Source organism: Festucalex cinctus, chromosome 1 (assembly GCF_051991245.1).
Source record: "Festucalex cinctus isolate MCC-2025b chromosome 1, RoL_Fcin_1.0, whole genome shotgun sequence".
Classification (NCBI taxonomy): domain Eukaryota; kingdom Metazoa; phylum Chordata; class Actinopteri; order Syngnathiformes; family Syngnathidae; genus Festucalex; species Festucalex cinctus.
The window spans coordinates 32383478-32405514 of record NC_135411.1 but is presented as its reverse complement, the minus strand read 5'-3'; the positions used below and the strand labels follow the sequence as shown (position 1 = coordinate 32405514).

The window sequence follows — 22037 nt, the reverse complement described above, 5'->3', positions numbered from 1 at the left end:
TCTCTGTTTACAGACGATAGAAAGCTAATCCTCAATATCAATCCAGGTTTCATGTAATTTTCCACAGTACCAAAAGGAATGAATGAGACAATCACTTCTTCTGCACTTTAAACAAGTAACAGGGGAAGATGAATCAAATTTCTAAATTTTATCCTGCTATAATAAATTCTTGTCATTAATTTACACTGGATCAATCGAAAATTTTCATTGGTTGTAACAGAAGCTATAAACATTCTTTCCATCTTATTTTGGCATCAACGCTTTGTATGTCCCTGTCCCAGCCATTGTATATTTTACTTAATAAATCATTGCTATCATTGATAAAGGACTTGTAAAGAGCACTTAACCACTGTTGTGTCACTAATTTGGAAATCAGACCAAAGTCCAAATAAACAATGTTTAATGAAGTTTCTATTTAACGTGTTGAAATCCTGGAATAAATGCGCACACGCACACACACGTTTGTCTCATCGCAGGGACATCTCATTGACATAATGCATTTCCTAGCCCCTTCCCCTAACCACAGTAATGATAACTCGCGTGCATGTGTGTGTGCGTGCGTGCGTGCGTGCATGCTTGTGTAGAGGGTGTGAGGTGTTTCGCACGCATCGAGAGGTCATCAGGCAGGTGTGAGGAAGCGCTGGACGACATTGATGAAGAGATCTGCTGTCTCAACCCTCACTATGCTTACCTCGGCAAAAATGGAGCCTGTCAGTCCTGTGGGTCAGTACGCACACACACACACACGCACACTTGCAGTATAGTCCCCCCCCCCAAAAAAAAAAAAATGGTAAGAGTGAGATCAATTTCTTAACTTTTGATTTCAGTTTTTATTGACAAGTATTTTTTTTCCTTTTTTTTTATGTGATCAAAAATACATTTATTTCCGTTGTGAAGACTATAGCACACTCGTTAGCTGTAGCATGTGAAACCAGCATGAAAACCGGCGTGCGAACACCACCATTTGGAGCTGACAAAGGCACCAGTCAAAGGAGCCAAAATAGACACAAAACTCCATACACAAAGTTAGAAATCTATATTACTGCAGTGCCAGGAAAGTATCTGGCGTTTGTGCTAAAGGTCCTCCTATTGGATTCCTTTTCATGCAGTGCAAATCCATTTCCTGTTATGAACCAGTTTTTGAAATTAAACCCCTTACAAGTCTTGGGCCGGATTTCAGTAGCTTTACTAAAAGTATATGATTGCTTTCTCTGCCAGCTGACGCAATCAGAAGAACTGATCTACATTTACAAGCTAAAATTGAATATTTGTTCCACTAAATTGTATGAATACCTCATTTTCTTTATTTCGTAGCATTTCTCTTGGCTGCACAGCTTCCATAATGTGTATGTAGTTTTTGTTTTGTTTTGTTTTTTAAATGTCCAGGGCCTTCAAACGACAAAAGTAGTGGCCAATGTAATTTAATTTACCAGTGTACTGTTTTTGTAAGTCTTCGTACATTTCAGTTTTATCCATATTTATTCATCTTATTTGTGTCCCTGTTGTCGTACTTCCATCTCGTACAATAAACATGAGACTCTGGGACAAAAAAATGGAAATTTATAATTATTATACCTAACTGCCGTTACATTAAATGCAACCCGTGCGAGGGCACCACTATTGAGGAATCCCTTGATTTTAAAAAGATGCACATTTTATTTATCAGTAGGGCAAGTTACAATCACAGAACGGGAGTCGAATAGTGTCGTCTGACTCCCCAAAAAACTCCAGATGCAACTCCGGCGAATCCCAAAGCCAAACCCACGCCACAGAAAACATCAGGTCCATTGCCGGGATGGTTGAATTCCACCTCTGTGACATCGAAAGATACAATTATTAAAGGCGCAGTCTGCCGGTTTCACTCAGAAAAATGCACTTTTTAAATACAGGATTTAAACAAACTACTTCTCAATTTACAGATCTGGGCTTTTCTTCACGTGTGGTGGTGATTTTGTCCTAAACACCCACACTCCCAACCTGTATTTTGTCATTTTGTGTTTGTTTTGTAAACAGCGGGACGTTTCTTTGGAAAGACAGTGTTTACACCCCTCCAGCTAATCGCAGAGCGGGCGGGGGGGGGGGGGGGGGTGGCATGTCGCAAACGGGGCCGGGCGAACGTGTCGGCTGCGTGACGTCACTCCCGCGGCATTTTGAAAGCACGCACGCATTATTTTTTTCTTCACTCACTCACTCATTCACACACGTAAGCTTGAGTGAGTGAGTGCGTGAGTGAGAGGAAAAAAAATAATAAAAATTCGTGCATGCTTTCAAATTGCCGCGGGAGTGACGTCACGCAGCTGACACGTTCGCCCGGCCCCGTTTGCGACACGCCACCCCCCGCTCTGCGATTGGCTGGAGGGGTGTAAACACTGTCTTTCCACAGAAACGTCCCGCTGTTTACAGGCTGCGGGGGTGGGTGTTTAGGACAAAATCACCACCAAAGATTAACATAAACCCAGATGTGTAGACTGAGAGAAAGTTAAAGTGTGTACATCCTGTATTTAAAAAGTCCATTTTCCTGAGTGAAACCGGCATACTGGGCCTTTTAACTTCATTTATTGCACAAATTTGCTGTTTTTATTAAATGAGAATATTTACTCATAAAGCGTGTTTTGGGCCTGTCCAGGGCTGTGTGCTCCACAGTGCAGCTGTAAATGTCCCCTTCCTTTGGTGTGAATGTCAGTGATGACAACTGGTGGTATGTGGTATCCTCATTGTGGTAGTATTGACTGAGTGACACACCCTCGGACACCTCAACACCATTTTTGGTCCAGTTAACTTGGATGTGGGGTGGGAAGAAATGAGTCACAAAGCAGATCAAGGTGTTTTCTTCACCCTGCTGAAGCTCGTCTTGAAGGTAGATGACACTATTTGGAGGGTCTGGAGGGGGCAGAGTGGAAAATACATCATCGGACACGTTACTACAATTACAGTTAGGTGAGGACCATGAGAAGTATAGCTTTTTGTCTGTTGTTAAGAATATGTAAAAAGCAGCCAGCGTCCACATTTGTAAAGTCCATCTCATCAACCTAAAACATTTCTTGACAATAATATATGTGACCTCACTAGTCTAAACAAGACATTCTGATTAATTATTACAATTTTGGAATATGAGTCGTGAAGCAAAATCCAGCCATTTTTTTTTTTTTATCAATCTCAGGGGGTGGCCATTTTGCCATTTGCTGTTGACTGAAAATGACATCAATGTTGCTCAGGGTTCAGGCAACGACCAATCACAGCTCACCTGTTTTCTGAAGCTGATATTGGTTAAAAAAACAAACAAAAAAAACCTGCTGGATTTTGCTGCTTAACGCATATTCCACTAATACAATATTAAAAGTATTTTGTATTGGTAACTTAAGGCCTTCCACAGTTAACGATTGGCATATAATGATTAAATCAATGGCGATGTAATTTTTCATGAAATATTAGGTATGGCTATTGTTCTAACGTGGATGTAAAACGCCCGGTTCAGTAAAACCCCGCCTCTCCCAATGTGGTTGCCGCGCCCCTCTAGTCCGAGGCAGCTGCTGGGCGCACCTCCCACTTAAACTCTGGAGTGCTGCTTTCGAGCACTCTGAGTGGCCACGCATGACAGGCCAGCCTTGCCAGCCTTGCAGTACAACCGCATCTTCAATTCCTTAGTAAACATTTGAAACAAAATGACTCCTTGCCGCATGAAACATAGTGGAGGAGAAGGGGGGGGGGAAGAAAAAAAACCTGAGTAGGACACAACCGGGGGAACCTGCTGCTTACAGGGCGAGCGCACTAACCACTACACCATTCATTCAATTAGATTCAACAGTGCAATATCGTCAAGAACTTTGGGGGGAGTTGACCTTGCCTTTAAAATTGTATCACCAAAGACAGCAACCTATTTTCAACACTTTGAATTGGTCAATAGTTCGTAAAAATGACATCCACACGTGTGGACTAAGCAAAAGTATAACTTTTTAAAATAAAAATCTGAAATTTGCCAAATTGTGATTTATGGATTTTTGGCCCACTGCCAGCAATATATGTACATAATATTACAAATGAACTGTGATACTGTAGCCTATAATAGCTAAATCTCCAAATCTGCCTGTCCAAATACTTTCAGAGCTAGCTGCATGAATGTAGAAATTAAAAAAGAAAAAGAGAAACGGTTTACCTTCTACAGCTGCTGGATATTTAACATCATCTTTTAAAAACACCAAAAGCCCTTGGCAGACTTTTCTATCTAATTTTGATCTTTTGTATGAAGTAAAACCTTCTGCCACCATACGTGGATCTGAACTAAAAAATTTGGGAACAGTGAAAACGAGCGTCTGCCGGATGTAATCCGCATACATAATCTCATTGCCGTTGTTTGTCCACACTTCAGAAGCTGTGTCGCCAGAGCAGAACAGGGATACCCAGGTTTTGATAGGAACTGTAACATAACAAATGCTGTGTCAAATCATCTCTTATAAGAACATGTTACAATTTATTTATTTGTATTTGATTCTTACCTTGTGAACAAGTGCCCAGGCATTTTAATACATATATCAGGATTACGGAAGTAGATAGCTTCATGTTTGGAGTGCAAATAATCTTCACGCCTGGTCGGACTCAAATAAATGAAACAGAAACTTCCTGTACTGTATTAGTAAACTTTTAAATCAGGTTTATCAACCTTAGAACAGGAACAGATTAGGAACGAAACCCAGCGCATAACAGCCAGGAATAAAATACAGTACAGCATAACTCTCACACTTGCACATGTGGGCTGTGGGCAGTAGGAAAGGGGATGGGGCGACATGACAGTCATAGCAAGCTGACTGTGATTGAGCAGGAAGTATCAGCCTTCTGTAATTTTTTTGGCACAGGTGGCAAATCCAGGTCCAGAAAGTAAAAACCCTGCCACAGTTGGGATTTAGCCCCAGGTGCTAGCTAGCAAGCTCACTAGCTAGCTCCCCAGGTGCTCGGTTACCTGCTAAAGAAGCTAGCTGCTAGCGCAAGAGGCTAAACCCAAAATGTGGCAGGGTTTTTACTTTCTGGACCTGGATTTGCACGCTGATAACAGGTTGAGGCTTTATCCACAATCGCTTCACATGGCCGGGCAAGACTGTATCTTCAAAGCAACAAAAGGCCGTAGACGCAGAGGGATGCTGCAGATGGAGACAGAAGTGTTGGGATTGAGTTTTTTGGCAAAGTGGGGACTCACCCGCTGAGAACAATCATCCCATCAATAATAAACACCAACATAATAAACACCTGTTGTGCCTTTCTTGGCTAAAACAGTTGACCTTCGCTAAAACCCCGACACCTCCTTGGTTACCGTTGCCAACCAGAATCAACATGACGCTCACACTGCCTGGACTTCGAATACTATGCCATTTTTGTACATTTTAGGCTGAAGAATTTTGTTCAGTTGATAGAATAATCTGCTAAATGTGAGAATTTAGTAATTACGTTAAATAATCTTGCGCACTTCTCAAAAGGCCAATCTTGGCTGCAGAGAATTTGGTGCTTAGTTGTCAACTTGTGGCTGTTGTGATGGTATGTCGTGTGAAGAAAGGTATCGGGCAAATATGTGCTATATGAATTCACCTGTAATGGAATATATGGTGTTCCACAAGGTTCAATTCTGGGGCCTTTGCTATTTTCATTCTATTGGCCGTCCCTGGGTTCTATCATGAGAAAACACCGTTGGTTGTTTTAAAGGCCTTTATAAATATAGAGTTGAGAGTGATGGGAGTCAGCATCCTAACTGCATCATTTGCAATACCAAGTTGAGGAATTCTAGTCCAGCTCAATTTACTATCCGGCAAAACTAAAGGCGTACTTAAGCTGCATGGAGATGAGGAATACAAAAACACAGCACTTTCTGATTTCAAAGTGGAGGGAGCCATATTTGAGGAAAAGCCTACTTAGTCTCCCTGTTCACCAGTAAACCCTATAGCTATTTATTATAAAATGCCTTTTTGATTTGATTTTTCAATAAAGAAGGCTTCGGTGAATGCACATCGGAAACTGGTGGGTTTCAGTACCTCCAACAAGGTTAAGAACCACTGCTCTAGATTGATACTGCCGACATTTGTCTGTTAACTCTTTGACTGACAAACCTTATCCAAACAACCCCGACAATGCCAGCCGATTTTCACTCATCTTTCAAAGCAAAAACAATATTGAGCGGTGTGACTACATAAACATGGTGGATACCATATTAAAGATTGGATTCCATTCTTTCATGAGAAAAATGTATGTTTCTACCTTATTCTATTCTTTAGTAATAATCACCATTTGAAAATGGGTCATTTGAGTGACGTAAGCGAAAATACATAAAAATAGAGAAAACGAGCTTTTTATGTGAAAAGATAATTTTTTTTTGCACAAGAATGACTTTGACACAAATATTTTTTTTTTAGTGACACTCCGTGAAGTAGATTTGACAAATGTGACAAAGACTTTGAGCATTCACATCATCCTTGAAAACGTTCAATTGCATCAGATTTGTCATGTTTCATTGTAATTCCATACATGATTGAAAAGAGATACAATGCTGCCATCTGCTGGCCATAGTTTAGTGGGTGTTTTTAATTTCACAACCCCAATGACAAGGCAACGCTGCACAAGACGTTGCACTGCCCATTGAGAAAAAAAAAGAAACAAAAAACATACTAAACGTCAATTAATGTTTATGGTGGAATTCATTAGGATTTTAGAATACGTCATTAGACGTTTTTGGCGGTCAAAGAGTTAAGAATGCGTGAGAAACAGCAAGCGTCCACGTTTGTCAAGTCCATCACAGCTGTTGCGTGAGAGACTAACAACTAGAAATTAAAGCAGCCAATTATTCCTGTTGCTAGGATGATGTCTCACAGACAGACGCGCACACACAAGTACACACACATAGTGATGTCATGTAGCAGCATGTTCTTGTGTGTGTCAGTCCTGCAGCGTGGTCCGACTGGTCGCCATGGTCACCGTGTAACACCCTGTGTGGAGAAGGTGTCACCCAGAGAAGAAGGAAGTGTTTAGATAACGGCGAGTCAGAGTGCCGCATCACGCAACTTACACTGGAGACCAAACCGTGTAACGGCACATGTTGCACTGGTAAACGCACGCATGCACACTTTTTCATACATAAACATCAGACATGGCCCATCCAACTTAGTAGGCGGGACTTCCTACAGTCACTGATGGAGCCAGAAGGGAGGCCAGGGTGGCACCGGCTCCCGCTCAAATGTGATTGGATCACTCCCCCCCCCCCCCCCCCCCCCCCCCCCCCCCAGGTGCCAAATGATGACATATCAAGGCACCGGCGCATTGGCACCACACTTGCAATGCAGTCTGCCAGCATTTTTTTCCCAACCAGACGCTACTAATGGTTATGCCCCTCCTAGTTGGAACTATTTATCACAAAATGTTTTAATTCCCCTCACTAGGAGTTTGGAGAAGAAGAATCTCCTTGCCTCCCTTGCCTCCCCACCCCATTTCGAAAAGACTGGCTCTGCCAACGCCTACAGTATCAATGGAATTTTGTGTGCATCAGAGGGGTGGAGCCCGTGGCTTCCGTGGTCGCCTTGCTCCCTGACATGCGGAGGGGTCGGAGTCAGGAAGCGGGCGAGGGTTTGCGCCGCTCCTCCCGAGTGCATCTCAGCCTGCGTGGGCGACGCCGTGATGGAGATGATGTGCAATCCCACCGGCAAGTGTCCAGGTGTGTCTTCATCATTATCGTCATTATTCGCAGAACCTCTTGCTTAGTTTTGGTATTTTTACTGAAATTTTTGCCCTGTTCAGACACTCATTCACAATTTTGTTTCACAATTATTATTTTTTACCTTGGCAATTGTAATGACTATCAATTATACTGGCCAACAGTAAATTTTAATCAGATGGCTTTCAACGTATTATAGACACAGATTTTTTTTAACGTTTTTTTCTAGCACATCAAGTTTTTGACATATTTTCATGTTTTGTTTTTAAAATTTGACTAGCTTACTCAATACCGGTGAGGGCAGACAAGGTAGGCACTGCCTGCCCAAGGCTGAAATGAAACCATTTGGCTTCCATTTGATTTATTTGAATTAATTTTTTCATTTCAGATAGCCTATAGGTTTGAAAGTAGCAACATTGGGTGATTTTTATAGCTCAATTAAAAATGACTCATTACTTTTTCTGGCCTGCTGGCACAAATTATCCTCCTGAAGGCACACACTACTGTGCTTTTACCAGCACTTTCCGCTAGGGATGTAACGATAAGGGCAATATCGTGATATCGTGATATTAAGACTGCCACAATATCGTCGTCGTCATGTTCACAATATTTCAAAGGAACACATCTGTTAAAAAAGTCAGGTTGATTTCCATTTGTGCAGTTCTAGCACCCTCTAGTGGCTAGTTTATTTGTGCAATTTAATTTTCATTAGGGATGTTTTGGCCTTCTATGTTTAAAATCTATACTAATTGTCAGATGAAGGGGAACCTAATTTGCTTGCGAAGCGATAAATGTGTGCTTGCATTAGCAAATAAGTGCCTCAATATTGTTATTAGAGATTGTAGTTGGTTTATATGCATTGCTGTTATGTACAAAAGCACATTATTGTGCTTTTTTTTAGTATGAGGTCTATTTTTTTCAATATTGTGATCTTATTTAAATATTGCCAACACCCCACCCCCCACCCCCCCCCCCCCCCCCCCCCACCCCCCGCAACATCGTGATAATTATCGTATCGTGACCTTCATATCGTGATATCGTATCGTGATGTTTGGATATCGTTACATCCCTACTCTCCGCGTAGCTATGTGTGTTCGCAGTTCGCACGTGTGTACCGGTAGTCAGTTTCCCAGTAGAAATGTCATTTACGCAAATAGATCACTGCACGGCCTTTTTAGGTCACTGTATTATTCCTATGCAAAAGTGCGTTCGCACAGTGCATTCGGAAATTCAAAACACTGCACAGTACGACAGTAAGATGACGCCACTTTGGAGAATATAAAACTACCGGTATTTTCACGCCTTTCTTTTGAGGTAAAACGTCAGCTTGTAAAGGAAGCACCTTAGCTACCAGATCTTCAACAAAATAAGGGACAGATAATTAGATGTACTTTTCACAAAGAAAGGTTAAAGGAAAGATTGGCTTTATGGATGTGCTTTAACTGGCTGTTTCACTTTACATGATGTTTGGCACTGTTATTTCTAGCTTGATTTTGTGAGGAATTAGGCTGTTTTACAGGGAGATAGCCGCATCCTTTCCGGGCATCCATGCAGGTTATTAAGAACTTAATGAAATCGTCCGTTTTTCATTGTGCAGTAAATGGGAGGCGAAGTGAATTGCACCGTGTTTACCGTTTCTGGCAGACCGCGCACAGGCTGTGATGGTGGCCCAGAACTTTAGATGAGAAACACTGATTTAAGTATCTCGATGTCGGGCAAAGTGTCCTCTTCTTTGTTTTTTTTTTTGTTTTTGTTTTTTTTGTTTTTTTGGAAATTAATATATGGTCACCCTGGAATACGTTGTACACTTGCCTGCCGACAAACAAATTTGTAATAGGTATGTTCGTCTCAATTTGCGACTGCCTGCCGACCCAAACCGAGAGCTCACTGCACGTCACTGGATTTACCTGACGTGTTGTAATTTATAGCTGTGAAAAGAAATCCGCCTCTTGTTGCTTGGGGGTTATTTAAAAAAAAAACATACAAAAAAAATGTAGCAATATTGATGCGTGAGAAATCTGTTGCAGTCAACCAAAAAAAAAAAACTTTTTTTTTTTTTTTTTTTTCTAAATATGGGTGTGAAACCAATAAGTAGGGAGTAGTTGAGCCTTGCTGGAGGTTAGTGCTGTAGTTAGTAGCCTTCTACTTTCATAGCATCATGACGACATTGCTAAAGCAGCACATCCAATGAAGACTTTTGCCCATTACATGTTCATGTGTGCGTGCAGTGCATGGCGGCTGGACGTCATGGTCGTCATGGTCATCGTGTTCTCACACGTGCGTGCTCGAAGATGCGCCGCTCCCGACCAAACAGCGCCATCGCTCTTGTTCGAACCCCGTCCCCTCCAACGACACGACACCACCTGGCGACGCTTGCCATGGTGATGAAACCCAGCGACAGAGCTGCAACGACATCCCAAAATGTCCCGGTAGGTTGGTGGCACATTTTCACACACGACGAGCAAGTGGCATGTCGGGCTTGTATGCACAAGGTTCCTGGTTTGAATCTGAGTTTGTTCTCTGAGGTAATCTTCCCCCTTTGTAACGTGCTTCTTAGTGGATGGCAACTGGGGGGAGTGGTCACCACCGGGCCTTTGCTCCGCCCAGTGTGGGGAGGGGCTTAGATTATCCATCAGGCAGTGTGATCAGCCTGCGCCCAAATATGGTGGACGACACTGTGTGGGATCGAACGCGCTCGCCAGCATTTGTCACATCACTTGCGCCAGTAAGCACACACGCACATGCGCACACACTCACACATGCTGACATGAGTGTGATTGACAGGTGATGGGAACTGGTCCGGTTGGTCCCATTGGACCGAGTGTTCGGCTTCCTGCATCCCAGAAAGCGGAGCTCCCGTCAGGACTCGAAAACGCTCCTGCTCTAGTCCCTCACCTTCACTCTTCCCCACAGGTGAATATTACCATGGAAACAGCACTCACTCACTCACTCACTCACTCACTCACTCAGTCAACTCTACCATTTTCTACCTGGGCCAAAAAAGACCAATCCAACCTTTCACTAAAATATGCAATACTCACTAGAGAAGTTAAATATAAAACGTTTTCGTGTTCATGTGTTTTTTTGGGGTTTTTTTTTTTGTCAAAATTGGCTGTGACAAGTTTTTCTTAATAATCTAGACAAAGTGCAATTTCTGGAGAAATTGCGTGGGAATGCTGTATAGCTGAATGCTAATAGTTGAATGCTAAGATTTGAATGCATGTGGAATGCTTTATTATAACAATAATGTTAAATGACAGTGAACAAAATTGATGTTTAAGTTGGTGAATTCAGAAAATGTAAATTTGAATTGCTAGTGCCACCTGTGGCCAAAAAAATTGAACTGCACATTCCCTTCTTCAAATACACAATGCGCGCATTCAGAGAGAAAACAAAAGAAAGTGTTCCGAGCGGTGTTTGAACACGCATCGGCAGGCCTGGGTAACGCCAGGCGGATGTTTTACCAGTGAGCTAAGTGACTTGGTCACAATTAATGGCGTATTTGTATTGAAAAGTGTCATCTGATGCTGAATTGGGACATGCATTTAATCATTTCAGTGAAATTATTATGCAATTCTGGATATGATAGTCAGTTGGTAAACATGTATATCACTTAGAATAATGGCCATGGATATATTTGCAATGTACAGTTGGAGGTAGGATTCAAACCGGCGGCCTCTTGGTTATTTGTCAATGCACTTTACCAACTGCGCCACTAGCAGTATCAGAGCGCTGGTAATGATGATCAGTTGTATGAATGGAAGTGTACGTGGAAGGTGGGAAAGTCAGTTCCATTGAAATGAATGGGGAAAAATTGATATTTAATGTTAAATAATGCGAATACTGTAAGTAATGTGGAATCAGACGATATATTCCAAGGATGGCATGACTTTTTGAAGCAAGTTCAAATATGAACAGTGTAAATCGGAAGTATAATATTGGAGTTACTGCATGGCAAAAAAGTGAGCAGATTAATAAGTGCCTGAAATAATAAAGGTTAGAAACAACATATGTAGGAATGCTGTCCAGAGTCGTTGCTCGTTTAAAATGTGAAATTGAAAAACAGAAATTGACTCGTTATCTGATCTTCAATTCTTCCATACACCCTTCTTCTCCTGTTAAATTTTCTTCTTCTACTCCGCTAAAGCAGCAGCGGCCCACGAAGTAACAGTAGAAGAAGAGTGTCTTTCGAGTGAAGGCAAAACAACTCAAGGGAAGCAAATTAAGGTTGCATTTTGTTTCCAGACTTGTGTAAAATAAACACACAATGGAAGGTCAGATAAAGACTTGATTTCTGTTCTTCAATTTACAATTTTAACCCAGATACGGCTCGTTCCTGTTCAATGGCGACAGCAACACTGCCTCCGTGTGGACGGAGGAGGAATGGGCCTTGACACGTGAATATCTGAGGACTTGTGTGTGTGGAGGGTGTGTGTGTGTGTGTGTGTGTGTGTGTTTGTGAATATCTCGAAACAGCATGATGTTTGTCTAAAAAGATTAATGCGCGTGCGCGACAATCCACAAACGCACATTCGACAACTCGCAAGCATAAGTCAGGGGAAAACGCACACACAAAATTTTAAAAAAGACGTGAAAAAAAAAGGTGAAAATCACGGCTCTATTTGTGGAGCTGAAAAACAGGTGAAAATCATGAATTTATTTGTGTGAATAGTTTTGAGACAAATCTCCCCATAGCTATGAAGGTTGGCCACCTTGGCCAAGGCGCCGGCCTCCCTGGCTGGAGCTCCGCTCATTTGGATTTTTTCTAAGTCAGGCAGGGACGCCTGGAAAGCGTAACCGGAAAGGAGGCACTTTGACACAGCTATCTCAGCAACGCAGGCCACCCAGCAGCTGTTTGTCTGTGATCGTCATTTCTCAGAGGATTGCCTTGTTAAACTTGGCCAGTAGCTAAGTGGATTGACTGGGAGATTAAACTTTAAAACTTGCACAATTCCCACAATTAAACCTGATGGAAAGGCCAGAGTTGTCAGTAAAACCGCTACTAAATGATGACATATTAGCATAAGCGCTAACTTTAGTTTCGTCAAATGTATTTTGGTGTATATAAAATGTACTTACCAGTTATTGTTCCAAATTTGCATGAAAGAGTTGTTGCAAGCTCGCTGCTTGGCCTGATTCTTTTTTTAAACGCTACAATATGTTCCTCCATATTTACTGTTTCATGGGCGCTGCAGGTAGCAGCTGCAAATGATGACGTCATGAACGGGGTGCGGCAGCCTTACAGGGAGAGAGGCGAGGTTTGAGTGGTTAGCACGTCCGCTTCCCAGTTCTGAGGACTCCGGTTCGAGTCCAGGCTCCGGCCTTCCTGGGTGGAGTTTGCATGTTCTCCCCGTGCCCGCGTGGGTCTTCACCGGGTACTCCGGTCTCCTCCCACATTCCAAAGACATGCATGGCAGGTTAACTGGGCGCTCCGAATTGTCCCTAGGTGTGTTTGTGAGTGTGGATGGTTGTTTGTCTCTGTGGTCCCTGCGATTGGCTGGCAACCAGTCCAGGGTGTCCCCCGCCTACTGCTCAGAGCCAGCTGAGATAGGCGCCAGCACCCCCTGCGACCCTTGTGAGGAATACGCGGTCAAGAGAATGGATGGATGGATATATATATATATATATATACACACTAAGATGCTAAGCTGGACTTTGGACACCCCTGCCTTAGTTGTTCCTTATTTACTTTTACTTTACCCCAAATTTGGTCACTACACAGATTAAAATAAATAAATAAATAAAACAAATAATGGCTCTTAATTTGAAAAACTAATTTGGGGTGAATCCAGGTAGCAGTGTAATTCACATTTGGTTGTACGTGGCTCAGCGTTTGTGACAGCGTCTTCGGTTGTTTTCACAGGCAAGAATTGCCCTGGCAACAGCACGTCCACGGAGGCTTGCGTCAATCTGCCCCATTGTGCCGGTACGACCGCAACCTTGGCCCCTACCCCACCGCGTCCACCGGGTTGACGTCTGTTCGTTTGTCGGCAGTGGACGGCGCCTGGGGGCCCTGGTCAGCCTTCTCGGCTTGTCCCGTAACCTGCGGCGTCGGAGTTGAGGTGACGAGCAGGAGCTGTGACAGCCCCGCCCCCAAATACGGTGGCCGGCCATGCGACGGTGACCACCAGCGAACTCGTCTTTGCAATACCATCGTCCACTGTCCAGGTGCGTCCTCGCCAGGTCTTCACGTGTCCTCATTGGACACCCGTGCCTTGAGATACCGGTTGACCATGCTCTTATCTCAAATCACCTTACCCCTATTGAAATGAATGCAAATGTCATTTATCCATTCCAGGATACTTGGTCCGTAGCATGTCAGTAAAAAACTTGAACATTGTAATTTTCAAAGTAAAAGTCAGGTGTTTGTAAATGTCTTATTTTGAAAAAAACACAAAGCTACTCACTCTTCTCTCGTGTAGGAGAATATTTAGTGTTTGAGAGGCTAAAATTCCAAGAATATGGACAGTTTCAAAGTCAAACAAGGTCTCCAAAATGATTCATTTATTAGCAAAATAGTTGTTGATCAATTAGGTCATTGATTAGTTGTGGATTAATCAATTAATTAGCACCACTACGTGTGAGTAATGTTACCCATCTAAATGTTTTGATCCGCTGTTTTAAAATTTCCATTGCTTATAAAACTGTCAATGCTAATCATTAACATGTCAATGACATTATGCATTGTTTATTAGTATGAAACTCAAGCTACGTGCTTGTTTTAAAGACCAACTTGGAAGTAAGATAGGCCAACCATATTTTTGAGTAATACCAATGGCTAAAACCATTTTAAGCACATTTCCATTTTTTATTATTTTGAACGCAACCCTCCCAGGTTATTAGTTTTACCGATAGCAACGCCCTTGACAACGAAAATGCTTATCTTTGACAATCTTCGGATCTCTTCGAAAATGACGTCACACTGGTGAGTTGCGAGGGCAGTTAGCCATTGTAATGTATTGTTGATTGTCCCCTTGTATTGTTATTTGGTAAGATGACACGGCGCTGTGTAGCAATGTACTGTTGTCAGTCAAAACAACCAACCAAACAGCCTTTTTAAAAACATACGCTAGCAAAGTGAAAGCACACTACCATATGTTTTGAGCTACGTAAGTTTAACCATGCCTTAACAGTGCGCCTTATGGTCATGAGAATGTGGTTGGTAATCTCAGTGCTAATTTACAGCACGGCACAGCATCGAATTTCAAACAATAATGCTTGATTAATAACCGCAACCTCTATAGCTTATCGTCTAATCTCCACTCAATGTCAACGTGTTTTTTTTTCACGTCCTGATCAGCATCTGGTTCGTACATATATGGTCCTACATATAAAATGCCAACTTCTTCCTTTTCCTCCAACTCTTCAAAGACTTGGATCAACTCATTTAAGCTCGACATATCACTTTCTGAGTCGTACTTACTTAATACTGATACTTATAAGTACTTTAACTGTTTGACCGCCAAAAACGATGAATGACGTATGCTAAAATCCTAATGAATGCCACCATAAACGTTAATTGACGTCAACTACGTTTTTTATTTATCAACAGGCAGTGCAAGTTCTTGTGGAGCACTGCCTGGTCAATGGAGTTGTGAAATCAAAAACACCCACTAACTATGGCCAGCAGATGGCAGCATTGTGTCTATTTTCAATGGGCTCAAGATGTATGAAACTGCAATGAAACATGACGAATCTGATGAACTAGAACATTTTGAAGGATGACGTGAATGATCAAAGCCTTTGGCTGCATTCAGACTGCAGGCATATCTGACCCCAATCGGATTCCTCCTCAAATCTGATTTTTAGTGCTGAATGCAGACTGTTTTTAGCAAGTGTCCAAATCCGATCTGGCCCTGTTCAGACTGAGTCACATTATTGACCTGCCTGACAGGTTGCTGTGGCAACGACGTAGAATGGAGGCGGCGCCCAGCGTGTGTAGTGTTTGCACAAAATGTATCTTTTCATTAAAAGCTTGTTTTCTCCTTATTTTTTTTATTATCGCTTAATTTGTCACTCAAATTACCTATTTTTCAAATGGTGATTACTAAAGAACGGAATAAGGTAGAAAAAGGTAGAAACATACATGTATATTTTTTTTCTAATGAAAGAATGGAATCCAATCTTTCATATGGTATCCTTCATGTTTATGTAGTATCATGCACAATATTCTGTTTGCCTTGAAAGATGAGTGAAGATGCTCGAAATCAGCTGGCACTGATTTTTGGATAACATTTGGCAGTAAAAGAGTTAATTAATTTAATTTAATGAATTCATAAATACTTAAATACTTTACGTATTGAGCGCTGTCTTTGTTGTCCCCGGTGTGACGTATCACTTCCGGGTTTGTCGGTCGCCAGGCTCTAACTTCGGAAAAACAATTATTTTGTCAAATATATAATACAAAATATTTTTTCAGGATTTATTTTTTAGACAATTTAATTCCATCACTTGTGGCACTTTTTGGCATTTTATGAAATTACTTCAAAGTTGGCCTTTATTACACAAGCATATGTCAAAGTATGAAATTGTCTCATTGGCAGCTCGCATCTGGAAAAACTTGTAAGTCACCGCCACCGTGTCTTGAAATGAACCGAGCGTGTGCATGTCCCGCAGTGGATGGCGTGTGGTCAGAGTGGTCGCCGTGGGGCAGTTGCACATATCCGTTCAAGCGCATTGGCCAGATCCGCGAAATCCGCTGCAAGCAGATCGGCGGGGGTCAAACTCGAGAGCGCAAATGTTTACATCAGGAGCACGGCGGCGCCATCTGCGGAGGAGACGACATCAGCCTCAGCCAGTACAGAGGATGCTACGACGTCAACAACTGCTACGGTGGGGAAGCATGCGTGCACACACACCAGGGTTGCCAGGTGTATGATAATTAATCGTACGATTAATAATACTAAAAAAAATCTCAAATTTACTATAATTTGACCATTTCCTATTATTGGTGGCGAAGATGAAACTTCCAGAGTTTTTTACGAACCCTGAAGGTATCTGTTGTCATGTGACATAATACTAGCCAATCACGCTATGCTGAGTGTGAGAAACAAGTGACATCCATGCATTGATTGGCTGAATGGTGAGCGTCTGCCCCACAAGATGCTTCCAGACAGGAAGAGATTCAAGATTCAAACTACCAAAACAACGTGAATGAGAGGCAAAAGCAGAAGACAGAGAAGGAGAAGGAGAGATAAACAGAAGCAAAATGAATGCCATTGGAGGGGATAGTGAGGAGGGACTAGAGGCAAGAAAGAGAAATCAAAATAGAAACATCCCAACCCTAATTTCTTGGGAAGGGTACTGGTACTTTTTTTTTTTTTTTTTTTTTTTTTTTTTTTTTTTTTTAAATATAAATTCAACAGCTTCTCAACATACGCATTGACAGTATGCATGTTTCTGGAGTAAACCAGGTCCCCACAGTCTCGTGACAATTAACACAAATGGACCTTGTAGGCCTACTTGTTTTCTTTTAAAAGAAACATCCAACATATACAATATATTAACAGACATTAACTTAATACAGAATGGTTGTTTTTTGATTATATATAGGGAGACCGGGGCGAGCTGTATCACAGGGTAAGTTGCCACATTGCAATTTTCTTCTCCACCAGAGGGCGCAACGAAAAAGTGGAATACTAGTTTTCTTCGTATTAATGGTCAGGGTTTGTGTACTGTCTGAGAAGAGAATATCACATTGTGAGCTGAGATGAGTGCCAATTATGTTTTGCACAACCCAAGTAAAAATGTTAAACTTCATATATTTTGAAACGGGCATAGACACATTCTAGCAGCAAATCATGTGGGCTTGTTAGAAGAGAGATTCAGGCATCTTGTCATGCCTCAGTCACTGCTTTGTTTTAAACCAACTTTGAAATAGAGCCAACATGGTAGTTTGGGGCAACTTGTCTCAGTCATTTTGGGGTTTGTAGTCACATATGTAAAGAATGGGCCAATGAAAAATGCACCACTGGCAACTGTGTTTACATATGCCAGAATTGTTCTTCAGATGAGTCTGAAGAGTGAGGAAATTAGTTTGCCAGGTTTTGTTTCATCGTTTAAAAAAGACATTTTCCAGTTGTTGGAACGACAGTATGACCACATGTCAGGGCTGGTTTAAGTTTCTTGATGAACCATCATTCATATTTTATGTTAATTTCTCTGGCTGTACTAAAAACAAACAAACAAACAGACAAGAACAGGAGAACAAGGATAATTTCGTCCCTGTTTTATTAGTTGCAAAAACCAATGTGACATCTTACCCCATTATAGTGTGACAACCTACACATTGGTGGGGCAACATGTCACATGTTCACTCCCTCTATTTTATGGCTTATAACTCTGCACTGACACAAAGTATGAAAATGACATGAATACAAAAAATATGCGGAAGACTTTGGTATTTCATCTGGTATACATTTTGTTTATATATGATGTATTGATTCCAAGAAATATATAAAAGTATAAAAAGTGATACAACTAGTCCCGGTCTCCCTACTTGTTTGTACTTTTATAAAAGCATATACATTAACATACACAAAAAAGAAATGCGCTTGAATCTACAAAATCATAATAATAATGCATGTACAAGTCTGTGTATGGGTGAAGTGTAGACACATCATAAAAATATTAACAAAACAAATTGACTCTAGCAATGTTTGTGTCTGCCTTTTTACATCTTGTCTTTAATACAAATATTTCAAAATGGCGCTTTTGTTTACTGAAAACAATCTTACGTCTATGACTTACTCAGAGGCTACTTTTTTCTGTGCACACACACACACCCACTATATGTAAATCAGCTCACAGTTGCTCAACTGTTTTTTGTCTGTGTGTGTGTGTGTTTGGGTGTGCGTGCGCGTGTCAGTTCGGGGCACCTGGGAGGGCTGGGATTCGTGGTCTCTGTGTAGGCCAGTATGCGGACAAAAGCCTCGACGCATCCGGAGGAGGAAATGTTCACCTGACTACAGTAATTATCGGTAAGAACATGCGTGTGGTCACATGACCTCCAACCAACAGCACAAATTTGACAATTGTCATTTGATGTGTGTGTGTTCACGTATGTGCATGTGAATTTGTGTGCATGATTGTTTCTGGGATTTTCATCTGTGCACACACATACTTGTATTTGTGTGTGTCAGCCCCACCATCAGTCGTCAGGTCGAGCCGGCCGCCTTTTTTGGGACGCCGCTGTTGGATTGTGGGGACGCGTCACCGGGGTTCGCTACACAGGAGGTTCAGCCTTGTGTCAATGTTCCCGCCTGCGCACCACAGAAGCACGACGATGACAATGACGATGATGATGATGTGTGTAAGTGTTCTCAATAAAATTGTAGCACATCAATTGTTCCCTTTTGGTTGACGACTTGCAGCAAGAAGTTTGCATGTTTGATCCCTACTTCACCGTCACATACACACAAACGTCTTAACATGAAGAACACGGAGCACAATCTTCCTAAGAACATGAGTGTCTTTGTAAAGGTTGTGTACTTGTTAACTCCCCCAATGACGTATTTCCATGACAGCAGCATGAAATATATCCTGGGTTAAGTTTCCTCGACAAAACTTAACAAGTATCCAACAAATGCATCCTTCCCAGCGAACACGTACAGTTGGGGCCCATATGGGCACCACTTGGTCTAGTTGGGCTTTGACTGGCCATAGGCTTGGAAGTGGGCTTCGTTGTTGGGCCCCACTTGGGCAGTAGATGGGCGAAACTATTCACTCCAAAATATTCAAACTTTGTACAATAACAGCATGCACGATAGTGACCTACATTTCTTTACAATTAAGATTTTCTTGTTGAAAGAAAAGGACAAAAAAAACTGTATTTCACCTTAATATTGACACCTTAAAATAATCCCGAAGTATTTATTTATTTATTTATTTATTTATTCAGATTTTTCAGGAAACACACAAAAAAAATGAACCATTTGCATAATAAGGAAATAATTTAGGCAAAACAATATTTTTGGAAAAAAAAGTGACTTAGGCAATTATTTTAAGAGGGTGACAATATTTAGACTATTAATGGGCCATTTCATACAAGTTTAATAGCACAAGATTAATATCCAAACCTAGAAGAAAGCGCTGCACAGCATTCCAAAAAGATATGGCAAAACCCCTCCCCCTTCGAGCCAATTAAAAGAAGTCTGTCAACTGGCCACCAACAAGGACTTCAGGCTCCAGGCTCATTTGAGGAGGAAAATGAATAATTCTGTTTGACAGTGATGGAACACTGACCATTTGTTGTTCTTTGGCGTTCAATAATAATAAAAAGGTCATTGATCATATTATTGGTCTCCTTGTTCTTAAAGCTTGTAACAAAATAACTGTCTGGCATGAGTGTGAAAGGAGCCCTTATGGGTCCAATCAGGACCACCATGATCTGCCCAATGGGCCCCTGATGGGAGATAGCTGGGTTGCCCATGTGGGTTTTACCTAAAGCCCATATGAGGCCCAACTTGAGCCCATCTGCACAGCAAAAAGTGATTAGTTACAATTACAAATTATAAATAGGCCGGGAGCCAGGTCCACCCCACAGATTGTTTTTGTTACCTTTTTATGACTATAATTTCCTGTTATCTCATAACTTGGGCCATTACAAGTTGATAGGGACCACCCCCAATGCGGGGCCAAAAAAAAAAAACCTTTTGGGAAAAGCTTTTGGCGAAATTGTGTAATTGCAAATGTCAAGGTACAGCAACTGCATAAATGGTCGGAAAACTCTAAAATTTTGCATGGTGTATCCTGGGACATGGGGAACTACCTGGAAAATAATCATGGGCTTCCTGTATTTCAATTCTCAAATATCACCCTCAGCATAGTACCCTAAAAGACCACAAAAAGTCTCTCCGCCTGACAAATTACCATCAAAAGTGATCCCTTCCTAACATTTTATTGTACATCTCACTACTTCAAATTTATATTAAAAACTTCCCAGATTTATAATCTACAATTTAAATCCAAGATGAGCTTTCTATCTGGAGAATAATGTTATGCCCACAGGCAGACCAGGGTATCAAGGCTCAACATTAAACATAATCACACAAAATCTGGGAACCAAATAGGAGATTTAATAAAGCACAAGATCCTGACAAGGAATCTGTAGCCACATTGGCCATGTGTAAAACGTGAAATAAAACCTTGAAGGTACGTACTTCACATGTCCAAGTTAATTTTCTATTGTTTTTAATTGATGATTTTGGCATCTTCTTTTTTAATCACACTGTAAGTTATTAATTCAAATTTCAGGATAACATTTTTGGGAACAGATGTCAACTCCTGAATTGTAATTTTAATATTTTTTTAAATGGTGCCTATACTAGGTGTTATTTTACAGAGTTGCAGATTAGAGATGTAATTAAGATCCACCTTGTCAAATCCGCTTACCTCTCCGTTTAAAGCAGGGGTGTCAAACTCATATTTGCTCAGGGGCCTGCTGGTGGAAAATATATTACTAAGTGGGCCGAATAACTTAAAAACAATTCCCGTCAATTATACGCAGATTTTTGCGCCAGCCCTAAATTACGGAGCTCAACTGTAATCTATTGTTTAAAAAAATACCACAAATGCAAATGAAACGCAGCAACACTTTGCATATGTGAGTTCCGGACGTGTTAAATCTACCTGTTTTGCATATATATAGTTCCCAGAATGCATTGTGTGGCACAGCTATAAGGACATTAATCCCTGTTATATGTATTTGTGTTACCAGTAATCGAATTTGTCGTATTTAACACGTTTATGTTGGTCTATGATTTAAGAAAAAAAAAAAAACATTTTTTGAAACAAACCATAACTTTAAGTTGTGTGTAAAATAATGAATTCCAGGGCGATTCTATGTACAAGTTACATTGCTCATCTGAGGACTACTTGTGAAATTACAAATTTATATATTTGATTGTGGGTGGCTGATTAATTGGTCCGACATTACAATTTATTTTTATTTTTTTTAACTTTACAAGTTGTCTCACGGGCCGGATTAAACCCCTTTGTGGGCCTGATCCGGCCCGCGGGCCGTATGTTTGACACCCTTGGTTTAAAGGGTTATGGTTTCTCGTTTTCCTCATTCACTAAATAAAGATGACTTGACTTATTTTTGCTTCATTTTAAGATGTCCAGACTAATTGAGACAAGCTAGACATGTTTATGCTAAATGAAAGATAATAACAGAAAGCCAAAGTTTAAAAATAAGTAAATCATTGTTAAAACAAGATAAATGTCAAAATTTAAGATTTTAAATCTTGGCAAGTGCTATATTATTTGCAGTGTGTGTGGCTTCCTGGAACCTTGAAAATAAAAACGTTGTTTACAGGACGCCGAGCAGGACTTTGATGCTTTCGATACTTGC

The 22037-nt window shown here is 41.2% G+C and overlaps 2 protein-coding genes across 3 annotated transcripts in view; one reads left to right on the top strand and one right to left on the bottom strand.

Annotated features, from left to right (window-relative positions):
* Positions 1-22028, top strand: part of LOC144023911 (properdin-like) — a 27430-nt gene extending 5402 nt beyond the window's left edge. Inside the window, exons 2-13 of one of the 2 annotated variants that reach the window (XM_077529868.1) lie at positions 585-723; positions 6917-7080; positions 7520-7684; positions 9913-10113; positions 10242-10409; positions 10469-10597; positions 13548-13610; positions 13679-13852; positions 16301-16516; positions 18552-18663; positions 18826-18995; positions 22002-22028. In XM_077529868.1, coding sequence (XP_077385994.1) covers positions 585-723; positions 6917-7080; positions 7520-7684; positions 9913-10113; positions 10242-10409; positions 10469-10597; positions 13548-13610; positions 13679-13852; positions 16301-16516; positions 18552-18663; positions 18826-18995; positions 22002-22003 — 1703 coding nt within the window. In that variant the 3' untranslated portion in view covers positions 22004-22028. Of the gene's footprint in view, positions 1-584; positions 724-6916; positions 7081-7519; positions 7685-9912; positions 10114-10241; positions 10410-10468; positions 10598-13547; positions 13611-13678; positions 13853-16300; positions 16517-18551; positions 18664-18825; positions 19029-22001 lie in introns of those variants that run through there. The other variant, XM_077529862.1, reaches the window with a different exon arrangement.
* LOC144024139 (H-2 class II histocompatibility antigen, A-U alpha chain-like) lies at positions 893-4875 on the bottom strand. Its single transcript, XM_077530241.1, has 4 exons — positions 4494-4875; positions 4154-4414; positions 2599-2880; positions 893-1812 (listed from the first exon to the last, which is right to left on the bottom strand). Exons 1-4 carry the CDS (start codon positions 4555-4557, stop codon positions 1682-1684), a joined length of 738 nt encoding a protein of 245 aa, XP_077386367.1. The 5' UTR covers positions 4558-4875; the 3' UTR covers positions 893-1681.
* Positions 22029-22037: the final 9 nt, after the last annotated feature.

Bases quoted from the DNA above. Each gene is read 5' to 3' on its own strand.
- LOC144024139 (XM_077530241.1), bottom strand. From the start codon at position 4,557: ATGAAGCTATCTACTTCCGTAATCCTGATATATGTATTAAAATGCCTG. The intron at 4,415-4,493 runs GTAAGAATCAAA...GTTATGTTACAG, and splicing joins CCTGGGCACTTGTTCACAAG to TTCCTATCAAAACCTGGGTA. The intron at 1,813-2,598 runs GTAAATATTCTC...TCGATGTCACAG, and splicing joins GCCCAAAACACGCTTTATGA to AGGTGGAATTCAACCATCCC.